General features: G+C 42.0%; 1 protein-coding gene across 1 annotated transcript in view; it reads left to right on the forward strand.

Annotated features, from left to right (window-relative positions):
• The window catches only part of T265_02971 (hypothetical protein), a gene marked incomplete at both ends in the record, with an annotated part of 55,648 nt that overhangs the window by 20,139 nt on the left and 21,834 nt on the right, over positions 1-13,675 (forward strand). The window contains 2 exons of the mRNA XM_009167350.1: positions 4,424-4,540; positions 9,366-9,392. Coding sequence (XP_009165614.1) covers positions 4,424-4,540; positions 9,366-9,392 — 144 coding nt within the window. The remainder of the gene's footprint in view (positions 1-4,423; positions 4,541-9,365; positions 9,393-13,675) is intronic.

A 13,675-nucleotide genomic window follows, 5' to 3' on the forward strand; every position in this document is an offset into this window, starting at 1 on the left:
AGCTTTGTCACGTAGTCCAGCTTAAGTTAGAGAGATTCTGCTTTGAGTGAGCCAACCGACTCATTTGTCGTTAGCCGAAACCATTATAAATTCAGAATTTGACGTTAAAATCTACGGTCCGATATCGTGTGAGTGCACATAACATTGGGGCACTTACAACAACGAAGTCACAGGATTTGCGCCAGAGTATAAGGCAGAATGGGAACTTCATGCTTCAGTGAAATCGATCCAAGAGGAGTGTGGAATAAAGCGGTATTATCTATAGTTGGACCTTTCCGCCACCTCACCATCAGTACCTGTAGTCTTGGTCGAGCAGAAGACACACCAGTTTGCACCACTGCTTGCTCACGAGACTAAAATTCTTAGATTGAGGTAGAGATGAGCCACCAAACTAGCTAATGTCCTTTGTCAAAGTCTCTGAATTTTTGTGGCTTGGTGCCTTTGGGAATTCTGTTTCACTATAAATAAACGAACCAAAAAATACAAAAATTTGAACATGTCAGATTTTCCTTGAGTTTCACAGCATGGAAACCAACCATCGATCTCATGCTTAATTCAAGGTTTCTAGTAACTCCACAAATGTATCGAAATTGCCATTAGTTTGCATTTTTGTCCTCTGGAATGTAACGAATGACCTGCCTGTTTTCGCGAATTCATGGCATGTTTCTTACCCGTCTACATCTCACTTGTTTCCAATGCGAGACGTGAGGTCACATTGTTGCATGCTATTCCCCGTCCCTAACTCCCCGGCTTGCGATGCATGCAGTGACCACGCCTCGAAAGGCGAGAAATAAATCAAAGAAGAATAAACCTAGTGCCAGCGTAGCAGATATGCGAACACTTGCTGGAGGAGAAGATAAAGCCGAACTCCGCCACAGTCGTTCACAGTCTCGTCGACGCCGGCTGTTTGAAGCAGTGGCTGCCCGAGTTGATTTGCGTCGATCCCGTTCCAGATCCAAAGGAAGATCCAAAACATCTACACTAGAAATTAGCGGTCCCATTATCCAACCACGTGTAGTGTCAGAAGTTTTTGGACAGAGCCCCATTCTTTATCCTCTGGAACCTGCAAATTTGGATGCAAGGGCGCCCGAAACAACAAGGCAGTCCCAAATTCCAACTGGTGTCAGCCTGCGGTCCTCGGTGCAGAGGACCAGTCCGGTTGATCGGGGACAGAAAGCACGAAGCTTGGATCCCTCGTGGGTGAGTTCTTGGAATAAATGTTATACCTTGGACGTGTAACACTGTACACTATCTCTGTCCCCACAACCTGAATCCGTATTGAATCTGGTCTTGCGTTAAATGTTATTTGCGCATCCCGGTGATCCCTTTTTGTTTGAATTTACAACATGGGGAAATTCCAGTAACATTTTCCCTTGTGGTGCGCCTTATCTCCGAAACGTTAGATTACGAACAGATCTATAGTAATTGACAGAGTCCATTCGGTTGAGTAAAGGTTGCGGGGAGAAAATGCTTTCGTATGACGGTGCACTATATTCCCTGAAGTTATGAGCTGTTCCTCATCAGATAGAATGGTGATTAAACAGGCAAAGGCAGGAACATACCACACATAAGATTGAAAATTCTTTGATAGCCTGTGACGGGTTTCGTCCTTCTCGTACTATCGAAGAGAATCCTACACTCCCCCGAATAGTCTTTTATGAAGAATATATACTGTAATATCTCAAATATCGTCCCAAATGAAAGATCAAGGGGCCTCAGATGAGGGCTATCATATATGGAAGCCTCAGTTGACTCTTCCACTAAAAACGAAATAGTTTGCAACTGAAAGTATTTCGCGACACGTGGACAGTCTGTAGGAATGTGATCTACAATGTGTATTGCCCCAATTCAGACTCATAAATTGGACGCATAATAAAACTTCCAAACACGCTTTGGATCAGACAAACCTTTCCGCCTGACGTAGTGTGAGCAATAAACGTAGCCAACTTTACTCCCTCTCTGCAAAGTTATCCCCTCCGTAAGTAACAGACTTTATTTCTGTTCCACGATTGGTTATCGAACGATTATGCTCATGATGAATAGTAACTACTGTACTCTGGACTTTGAAGGGGTGTTCGATTAGGTCTATTCACATTAATAATGGGGTATAAGTGCCGTGGCTTTGGGAATCTTACAGACAGCATCAAATTAACTTCGAAATATCATGTGGCTGCGTGAAACAGAGTCCGAATTTCATGGTTCTGGTATTAAAAAATTACCTGAGGAATGAATCTTGAGTAACCGTAAAAAGTCTAGGTGTATGACTTGCCGTGAAACAACCCTACATGTCAAATTCTTCCAGGGAAGGTTTAGGAGGTAGGACTAGCCGTCGCTGTGCCCACCGTAGTGGACCATTGACATCGAAACTGCGCAGCAACCCGCAGTACGGAGGCCCTGCGTGTAACGCGCTTAGTCACACGACTGTACATAGCTATAAAAACCCCATCACAAACAACCCACATCTGCTAATTTGCTCAGAGTATCTTGGGATCAGCGGTCACAACCTGCCATTCAGCCGGTGCGAAACCAATTCGTAGGCATCCGTCTGATGAGCACGGGAAAAGTCAAGCGGTCTCGTGCAGGTGAGCCTTCCATCAGTCAATAAAACCTTCAGTACATGGTTGGGTACATAAGAAAGCTGTGAAACTGGGTTATTTATCTTTCTACCGAATACGAAATATGAGTTAAACTAAAGTTTCTAGGCCGTATGAAAACCTTCTTGACAAGGTTAGAAGTTTCTAACGTTCGTGGGAAATTAAACGCCATTTTATGACAACCAATACACAATTACCGACTGTTGATCCAGTTCGTCTAATGTTTAAATCGCCTCAACCTCTTCATCCCCTATTTCACATTATTTTATATTCACTAACCTAATGACTCATACTTTTAACTAGATTCAAAATTAGGGAATGGGGTCGGACTATAAGGCGTTTTGAATCCGGTTTAAGGGCCATTTATTGAAGGATTTCGCGAGTAGTGGGGTTTTAGAAATATTCACTTGTATTTGCGTATAGGTAATTGTATCTGTATCCTCGCTAGATCCGCTCTAGAGTAGTACAAGTCGCTCCCGCACGAGGCCACACCACATTTATACTACTCAACTCCTTCAAAGGTGCCCATTCGGTAAAATCAGGCATGTGAAAGCTGGGTACTGTTTCTTCCTGTCCCTCGAATCATGTCTGTGGATTCAAGAAGGTCTTTGAAACGTACGCGCCCTCTAGTATGATGCTGATCAAAGTAAACAAGTATCGGAAGACCGTCTTAATTTACTGATATTTCACTGTATTCCACTGTTCTGTACGGTAGTCGTAATGATGGGAGAGAATTTTTCATTCCATCCGGATCGAACGTTTCACATATCCGTTATTGTTGAATATCCATTAACTTCATTTACTAGCGGAAAATGTCAACAGCCGTTAGTCCCGTTATCAGGTCAATTAAAAATGGTTTTTATCGGTCTCTAGTTAAATATGAATGAAAGGTGCAAAGATGGATTCCTAGATAACATTTGAGGACATTGGTTATCAGCTGAAACTCGACAGCTAGTGATCTTGATGATAGCATGCTGAGGTTTTGAAATCTCAGGGTCTTATTATACCATCACCAAAACTACTAGTAATCTGCTCGGAAAGAAAAGCACCTCATTGGTTACATGAGCTTCCCGTCGAGCAGCCGGTCCACACATGACCACGTGATATGAGCTAAGTGGTTGACGAATAGTTGGCGCTATGTCCTGTCTATATGAGATAAGAACTCCGCCAAACAGCTACTCGTGACCAAACGTACAGAGTTCAACTACTGGTCGGGAGGTCAGGGGTTCAAACCCGTCCCCATATGTTCCTGCGATGCACACCGGTAATATTTTTCGACAAGGATGAAATAACTCCAAACTACTTGGTTTTTCAAATTTGGGCCAACAGATCAGCAGCCACCTGATCTACAACCAATCCATACTATTACGTATGACTAGGTGAACCTTGAAAACCTTACTACCGTTTTAAGTATCATTCCTTTTGACACTAAAATTGCAACATCTAGTGGTGGATATTTGAAGATTCCACTTTGCAAACCGTGTAGGTGCCATCTTTCAATTCGTTCCGGTAATCATGCCCTGAGATTCCCAGTTAGCGTTGAAATTCATAAAAGGATTATTGGATGATCATGTGCCTGCCCCCTAATTGGAAATTGTTCTCTAGGCTGTTGTCAATCAGTCGGCTGGCAGTGAATTTCGTTAGCTAATTCGCTGCCTTAAATTTCTGTCTCAGAAGCGCTGGTGACTTCGAAGAGCCTAAAGGTTTAATTGGGAAGAGAAATTTCGTTGTGTAATCCTGCTGTGAATACAGAACAAAATAGAGTTACACTTGACGGTCTGCTAAGCCAACGTTTTCCTTTCAATGTGTTGATTTTATTATCTCAATAGGATGGTGCAGAAAACTTCCGCGCGAATCGTTCCCAAGATCCAGTCCACCATCCACTACCTCCTGAAGTGCCGGTGACCAGACAATTCAAAGGTCCCGATAACCGAGATAATACAACGGTGAGTTATAATCTTTGACAGATGTGTTGTATACATACAAAACTCAGCATTTTAAAACGCATGAAAGTTAGTATTACTTGGTGGTGCTTGTTCTACCTTCTTATGAAAATCTAGAGCTATTAAGAAAGGCGATACCCCCTTGGCAATGAATCAGGTCCTTAACTAATGAAACATTTTAGCTGCGCCCCATAGCATATCCGTTATTTGCGTATAATGTATTATCAGGGTTTGTTTTAATTCCCGGATAAGAAGTTAAATAGGCTATCCATTTCATAGGAGAACCGGCTAAGAGCGTTATTTTCCAAGAAGACTGGAGTGGCCGTGGGGATTTTGTTGGATATTCAATCAACCTCTCTTCCGGCTTCTCATCTTCAAGTCAAAGTCCTTGACCTTCTGCCCTTACCATATGGACATTCCATTTTTGAAAAATCTGAAACTGTTAGTTTCACTTAGAAGTTCAAACAACACATTGAAAACATGGAGACTGGTGGATGCCAGCATGTGTCCCACAGAATTGCTCTGGTCTTCCAACGCAGCTTGCCATAAGGGAAAGTAGTACTTGATCGGATGGATCTCTTATGATTAGTCCGACTTTGTTCTGTTCCTTTTCCGCATAAAAATGAGGGCGTGGCGAAATCGAGAGTGGGGACATTGTAAGGCGGTGAACTGAATGGTTTATGAACCACTGATTTAAACCACGGTCGTCATTACTTTAAACCGGATTACAATGAGGCTTTCGTTAACGAAAAAGAAATCCTCAAACCTCACTCCGATGTGTGAATTAATGTGATTAATGTGGTCGACCTACTCACTTATATCGAATCACGTCCTTGTACTTTGTGTCTGGGTTCAGTTAGAACAAATACTCATTTGTATATCAACTGGGTTTTCACGGGGGACTCAACTGAAACTCTCTTTTATGTGCTGCACAAAGGCCACCTCATATTTCAATTAGCACACTATTCGAGATTCCGAAGTGAGTAGTTTCCTTTATGAAATTTAAAACAAAAGCTGTTCTTTTTTTCAATTGTGGGCAATAAATTTGAAGATGATATTTAACAATCGGAGGTCTTTTTACTTTTCTAATAAGAAGTGTGCAGTCTTCAACAGAAGGAATGAGGTGAAGGCAAAGCTCAAACTCACATCTAATAAACAGGACGTTTGCTCAGTTACTTCAATCTTACTTGAGTCGTCATGTACTCGTTGCCTTAACGGTAGTAGCTTTTGCTCTCATCAATGCTTCAGTCGAGTTAAAGTACTCTGACATGGGAAGATTCCTAATTATTTTGTCCACACTATTATCTTGTTAGCAAACAGAACGACTGCATGCAAACAAGCCATTCTCAAACCCTCTGTACTTCAGATTCTTCAGATACTACAGAATGCTGAAAAGAGTAATGAGCGGTTCTGCAACGTCTGCTACAAACCAGTGAAAGCAGAGGATCGATATAATCTAATTGGCCGGGTTTTACATCGCTGGTGTTTTACTTGCTCGCGCTGCACGGCTCCCCTGGCGTACGTTTTATCAACCATTCATTAACGTAATTAATGCACACATTCATCCTGTTTAAGAATATCTTGTTGCATTTGTTTCTTTGGATAGCTCGGATATTTGCATTTTGTCTACCGAAAAATTCATTTCCTTTGCAGTTTGACAGGATCTGAGTTATTTGTCCTAAATTTATTGAGCTTCGGAAAGCAGAATCCACACCGATGATTGATGAACTGACTGCCACTCTCTCTTCTACCTTATTCAGATTCTTGATTTTACACCAAGTCTTCCCTCTGCGACTTGCGAAATTCACTTATCTAAATGTGGAGCGATATCCAGTGATCTTATTTAGGAAGTAATTCAATTTTCACGGGTATCAACTCGTACTTTGCGTGCATCGATGGAAGGCAGATTTTGAAAATGTACACGAAAAGATAGTTTTCTTCGATGGGACTTTAACTCGTGATTTCCTGCATACCGAACAAGGACACCAAATAACTTTCCGCAAATGTGCAGCTGAGTTCACACTTGCTCGCCACATGGTGGCCTTTTTGTCAACAGTCGATGACTGCCACAGGTTGTGGGTTCGGATAATGCCCAAGGGGTATATCTCCTCTTCTGGACTGTTTCCTTGAGTTCACAGTTTAGATTTCTCTAAACTGCCGTCCCACATCAAGGGCCAACACTGTTACACGCGATAAAAGACGATCGAATCCTTGTAGAGTCTTGTAGAATTTACGGTTGTATTCTCAGTTAGTTTACGAACTGGCTCAGTTTTTTTCAGGAAAATATGAAACGTATTTTCTTGACATAATCCACCACTCAGAAAGTGGTTAAAAACTCCCCAGACTTATGTGTGGTATCTCATGTCAAAAGAATATGCTGCTATGCCTCTAATGTTGAACAACTAAAAAATCAGGCCTCCTTAGGGCAGCACATTCGTTGGAAGAAGTCCATAAACAAGAGAGTTAGTTAATTTTCCTGTCAACATCAGTCCAATTGGCAAGCAAATGTAGTTCTCGAAGTGTATCCGCTTAAAAAAAAGACACGATGATAAATGGTTATATTGATCTATATAAACATTCCCTAGTTATTACTCGATATAACATTTAAAATTTTGCGTCGATCTCTATAGAACACACTCAAACGCTACAAATCACGACCAAGTTTAGCCTTTGAATAGCTTTGATTCAACTTTGTCGGTAACGCGCTCTGGTAGTTGTACCCGGCTCGTTTCTTATCACACAAAAAATAAGAGACGCTTAACTTTCGTACCGTGGAAAAAAGTGAGCAATTAGTTTACTTGCTGCCGTGTGTGATAACGGTGTACAGAGTTTGTTTTTTCCTGTCTCGTAGGCGGCCCTGTCGTAGATTTTTATTGTTATTCAAATACCGCTGGGTAGAAAACAAATCTCCCGATAGCTAATGCGGAGTTGTCCCTAATCATGGTGGTGTGATCCCATTTTCTTGGAACTGTGCCATCACTCTCAACAGTTATCACGTTTCGCAGTTCTTGAACTAACAACGTGTCCGCCACAGAAGAATCAGCAGCGATTGTTGTTTGAAACCATCAGAGTACACGGAAACTTTTGTCAACAAGTTCCTTGCTAATTTTAGTTTGATGTTCAGGACAAACAGAACTGTCCATCCTGTTACCTTCTATCAGCAAGGTTTGTTAGATTACAGGACCGTTACCATCAGTCTTGGAAACAACCAGCTGATTCGGTCTGGCATAAAATGCTAGACCACGTGGTCCGGTTGACGATCAAATCATAAAATGAGATTTGCAGTTCTGTTGCGAACGTTTCCGCACTAATCGAACTGATATCACTAATGCGTTGTGAAGCGGAGAGAAGCTGTGCGTGAGCATATATGCGTTCGGCTCCCCCTATAGGCATAGGGTTTTGCTATCCCGATGTGCGGTGTGGTGATGGCGCTGCTAAAACTCAGCTAACCGATTACTGACCAGTCTGTGTTTATGCGTCGATGAGGCTGAAGGAACTGCCGTCCACGAAGCAACCTTTACTTAAATAATTCTGGTCACTGGTGAGTTCGATAAATTATACACTGAATACCGTCATTTCCACACCTATTGGGCTTTGACAGGAGACTTAACTGAAACCCCCAATATCGAATACAGAAATAAGCGGTGAAGAAATATATACAACAGTCACAGAAACATAACGGTGTTTTTAGATTTCAGTGGCTGAGTTCTTTCAAGTGAATTTCTGTGTACGCATGTAGAAATAATTATAGATATCGTTGTGGTTCTTTTAGTGCGCTTATGACACTCAAACTTATGAGTTTAAAATTAGCTTAACCTGGCTGGCCGACTAAGTCATTCAGTTAAATGTCACTTGAGAAGTAATGGATTTACGCATACTCGGTGTCAACTGGCTTCCCTCACCTTGGCGTTATTGTCACTTTAAACCAACCCTGTTTTATGCGTTTTCTTAAAACATCGTCCACATGTTTCAAAAATTCATACGGTAAAAGCTACTAAGCAGAAAAGAAGGTTATTCGGGTTGTCTGGGCGTTTCTCGTCATCAAGTCTCGTCCAAAAACTTTTGGAACCGGCGTACATAGCCAGACTCTAGGATTTCCTGTTGAGTTCCAGGTACACCAATGAACTAAAGGAAATGAAATGGTTTATCAAACCGTGCCCGAGCTCGAACTCCATCCGTCGACTACAATAAATACTCTGTCTCGCATATATAGTTAGTTCTGTGAGATATCTTTTCGCTCACTGTTTCATGTCTGTCGAGACTTTTTAATCGGTATAACCAATATGAGTTTCGATATATTATAGAACCATACTTATCGGTACATATATATCGAAGAGCTCCACTAGACCGTGATTAACTCCGCTCTGGAACAAACCATGCCAGATAAACGATGACTTTATCTTTCTTTAACTTCCAAACTGAGCATGGTTTCTCGGAATAACCATATACTTCGTCGTTCCCCCAATTCGTCTACAGAAACCAAAGCGCTGTCTGTCAGAATGGGATCTGGTCCTGTGCACACCATGTACAATATCAGCTGAGCAGTATTGATCTCCCCTTTGCTGAACAATAGTAACATCTCATGGAATGGTCTTCGAGCGAAACTGCACGACCTTACCGCTGGCCGCCAGATCTGCTGTCAGTTCTACTACAGCATTGCACAGACCTGGATCAAGTTCCTGGATTACTCTTTGTTCTCCAAACCAAAAGGATAATTGCATGAGTGCATGCAATTGAACCATTTACAAACGGTGTAAAAAAATAGTGTTTTTCGTTGTTGAGTTATTAAAATATCTATAAGAAACGGTTGCTCATACTCTCCTTACAGATGGCAGCGGCATTGCAGAAGACAAAGGTAGGTGATGAGGTTCTCACTGGCATGATGATGTATGCGCCAAGATTTGCATCAGAATATCACAGAGCGAGCCTATTGTCATACTTCTGTTGCGCGTGGAGTGCTAGAGATTGCATGTGCCTGACATAACCGACTATCAGATATTTATTCTTGAGTATCGAAGATGTTCATCAGGCATGCTGGCATGAGCTTTTTCATTTGCAGTCATCCAATCTGTATCCTCCTTTTGTTAAACACTTGTCTCTTACTGGAACTCATTTTCTAACTTAAGTCTCAGTTTTTTTCCTTTGAAAGCTCTACAGTGTGATATGCGTTGATTTGCGAGTACAAAATGAGAGATCTTTATTTGACACCAACATGGACCACTTGTCACCAAGAGAGTCAGTAAGATGGAACAGGACATTAAAATCGGTGGAGCCTGTACTCTCCCAAACAGTCGTCACTAGAGAGCCACCTAATCTAATGATATGCATTAGTGTTTTTGGACACGCACTTTGCAGCAGGAGGGATTAACGGCTGTTACCATCCCAGCAGATTACACATCACGAAATCATTTTTGGGTACTCCTTCGTGACCTTTGCCATGCTTTACATAGCTACTCTCTATTGTTTTTGCTTGTTTCTTCACTGTGCCCTGGATCAGCAGTTTCCGGTAGCACTTCAATTCCTAAGCAAACCATCGATAGTAGCATTCACACAGGTGACGTACCAGTCCCTTACTTACAGACTGAATTGTACATGTTTAACCCTTATCGACCGTTGCTCTCGACACGCGGGTTTGCCAACAGCAATTTTCGATGAGGCATGTACAGACAGTGCCGTTAAAAATAAAATAAAATCTACAAATATTCTTATTTGAATACAAATTCGGTTTCCGTGGGATACTCAGCGGATTGCTATTGAAGCCGTCATTATTGATAGTCTCTTTCAAGATAAATGTGCTGCACCAGGTTGCCTCGTAAACGACAGATTCGACTGTGTTAAGTTGAGAATTTCGTCAAAACCAAATTCGTATGCGAATGGGATTATTTTGCAAATTTCGTCCAATTTGGGTTCCACTGGAATATAAAGTTGACGGGAACTCAGAGAATGTGCTTACCTAAGGCGTCTGAAAGAGGGAAAAGCCGGTCGTGCTCCGTCAGAGAGTGTTTTTAGCAACCTTATCAGTAGTGTGCTACCTCTAAAATACATGCACTTTATTGGTTTTAGGGATGGGTGACAAAAGTGTATCATGTGCTTATGCTATCTGGGTTATTCTGTAGGTCAAAACAATTTAAACTTGGGTTACAGCGTTGAGCGCTTGGTGAGAGTTGATGAGCGTCCGGTGACCAACGAGTGTTGAAAAATCGGATGTCACTGGGCAAATCATGTTGCTCGATACAGTTGAACTTATTTGTTTCGATCAAGTAGAATGTCACATTCCTTGTCACGCTTTTATTTCAAAGTTTCACTGCATGCTGACAGATACACACGGAATGTGTGAAACACACACCGAGTCTCCTAAAACGCCGTGGTTGCAATGTATCGAAATAGTGGTAGGTCGGGTGCCTTAATTGGCGGTAGATCAGTTGGCTGTTGACTCGTTCGCCGAGCTGGACAATTTCATTGCAAGCGGTTCATCATCAACCGCAGGGACACCATCAGTGCGCGGTTGGGATGAGTTCTCAAACCTCCCCCCCGAGGACAGGTCATTAGCCAATCTACAACGAAAATTCTGACTGCGGAACAGTGGTAATCAGATTAGCCTAGAAGGTACGTTAAACAATTCTTCGCAGCACCGGGTGTTCTGTAATAAAGCAGACATCAGTGTACTTCGGTGGATCATTCCAATAAAACTCATTTTAATACTGCTGACGAATATATATATATATATATATATATGAATATATGGGTACATAAGATGAATTGAGCTAAATATTCTTGAAATCAACCATGTTTTTCAAAGGGCTATCGTAAACTGCTTTCACACTGGAGAAATTTCCGCCATTCTCCACTTCTCCGTCCCCGTATAGTAGATCTACGGTTTTGTCCTGGTCAACAATGAATGCTCCTGAACCCAGAACGTGACGTCGTCTGTGACAAAATATGTGGTTGATTTTGCTTTTTTCCGGGCATCTGTATCCGTCTAAAAATGCCATAAACAATTTAGTGAATGCCATTGTGGCAATGCAAGATGCAAAAATGACTGTTTATATTTGCGGAAAATAAATACGTCGGCCTGAGGTGAATAACTGTGTGTTGTGACTTTGGGAGCCAGTGGTTTTTGTAACGTAATAAATACACTTGTGGTAGGTTGACAGACAATGTTTTCATGTTCCTAATGGTCAGAATTTTAACTAACAACCAAAGCACTCACTCGTGAAAGTCAAGATCCGTCAACAATACCGTCAGTGGTCAGGTCTATTGAACCCGAGTATAGGACTTCAAACGCATGTGGACGCGGTTCACGTTCAGATCACCCGAAAGACCAAGTTCGGCTTCCAGTTGTGCAAGCAAAACTGCTATCACTGTTATTTCTGGCACAAAGAAAAAGAAGTCGCCTTATCTGACTGCAAATATGTTGCTGAAACGCAGATGGTACGGTCTTGTCCCATAATCTCCGTTCTCGCACAACTACGTGGATGAGACTCAAAGGAGAATCCCCAAAAGTGGTCGGGTTGGGTATGATGAAAAACTAGGAATTGCACGTCGTGCTGCACTTGGGAGTATTGACCTGTAGGTTGCGAACCCATGCTCTCTGGTTAGCCAGAACATTCACAGCCCATTGTACAATTGGCTACTACAGACCTGGCAAAAAAGGGCACGACGCCATGAGAAATTCTCACCGTATCCGTTCCTCACAGCAGGGTGCAGTGATGAATATTTGTTTCACTTTCATCTATTTCCGCCACCAAATGGCGCGACTGCTCATGCAGTTAGTCTGTTCAAAGGCTGTGTGATGACTGTAGTTTGGCTAGGATGGAGTGGCATTGAAAAGGGCAAATTTTAGCGAATTACCAGTAAATGTGCTGACTTCTAGACCGATTTTCTAATGTTATTGTATCTTTACTGAACGGTGAATCATCCTTGCTAACTAACCAGTGCGTGCTATGACGTCGATCACTTAAGCAGAGAAATATAGCAGTTGATTCATTTCAAACAATCGGTATCATTTGGGTATGACACTAGGTCGAAAAATGGCGCTGCTTGGCTACCATGGGTAATTTCCGATGTCTTACCGGATCTCTTCGACCCTTCGCGGAAGAATAAAAGATGAATTGTGGATTTGATGGCACGAGCACAAGGATTTATGTTCTATTCGAAATTCTGCCGTTTGTTTTTTCCACGGCGAAATTATTTTTAAGCGGGCTTCGTTAACCCTTTATATAACGCAAGTAAGACTCCGTTGTTTCACTGGTTTGAAAATTCCTTCATATGTTCTTGGTTTGCTGGTCCGGCCCCGTACATGTTGCTTCCAGTGAAAGTCCATAGAACAAATACGAGCAGGGTGAGATCATATGAACATGGCGGCCCTCGTCTGGATCAGGTTGGTTAGTCCAACACACACTGACCTGTTCGTCGATAGAATATCCCCGTGCATTGTGTGAAGATCCCTCACCATGTTGGTGTCATACCAATGTTTGTTACGGATCGGCGACGCATCCGTTTGGGGAATTAGGTATTCCTGTAAAACTAATTCTATTAGGACACACCTTAAAATGCTTCGGTGATATGGTCAGCGTTTGCTTATCTGCAGCGTATCCTTAGAACATCGGAACCAACTAACCACGACTCCATTAGTCCGGTCCACACAATGGAAGTTCGTTCAAGGAGTTTATTACAAGTATCAATCGCTTCGGGTTACACCTCTGCCTGAGTACTTGGAGCTGTTTTCAGTCCACTGAAAGCAAATATCTATTCCTGGTAAAAATGTATGCTCCAAACAGTTAGGCCATCCACCAGCAATTTACAAAACTTTATGCCAAAACTGTTGAACTTCTGCACTTACTTTAACTCCTTATGGTTAAAGCCTTGCTTTCTGACTTTCTTTCCCGTGAAACAAAATTGTGTCGGAACTAGTAGAGTACTATGTGGTAATTGGAGAGTTCTGTGTTTGTCAAAGTGTTTGCTGCTTTCAAACCCGATTAGCAACGTGAAAGTTTCTCACGAACATCCAAATGTATTTATGTCAATAAAGGCCCATCAACATAGCTGGCCCTGAATTTGTTTTGCTTTTTATGATATATTTCGGTTGGTAGTGTCTCATTATATTGCATACTTTGGATGTCTGTCCAGCGTTCGTGA

This window comes from Opisthorchis viverrini (genome assembly GCF_000715545.1).
Source record: "Opisthorchis viverrini unplaced genomic scaffold opera_v5_39, whole genome shotgun sequence".
Classification (NCBI taxonomy): domain Eukaryota; kingdom Metazoa; phylum Platyhelminthes; class Trematoda; order Opisthorchiida; family Opisthorchiidae; genus Opisthorchis; species Opisthorchis viverrini.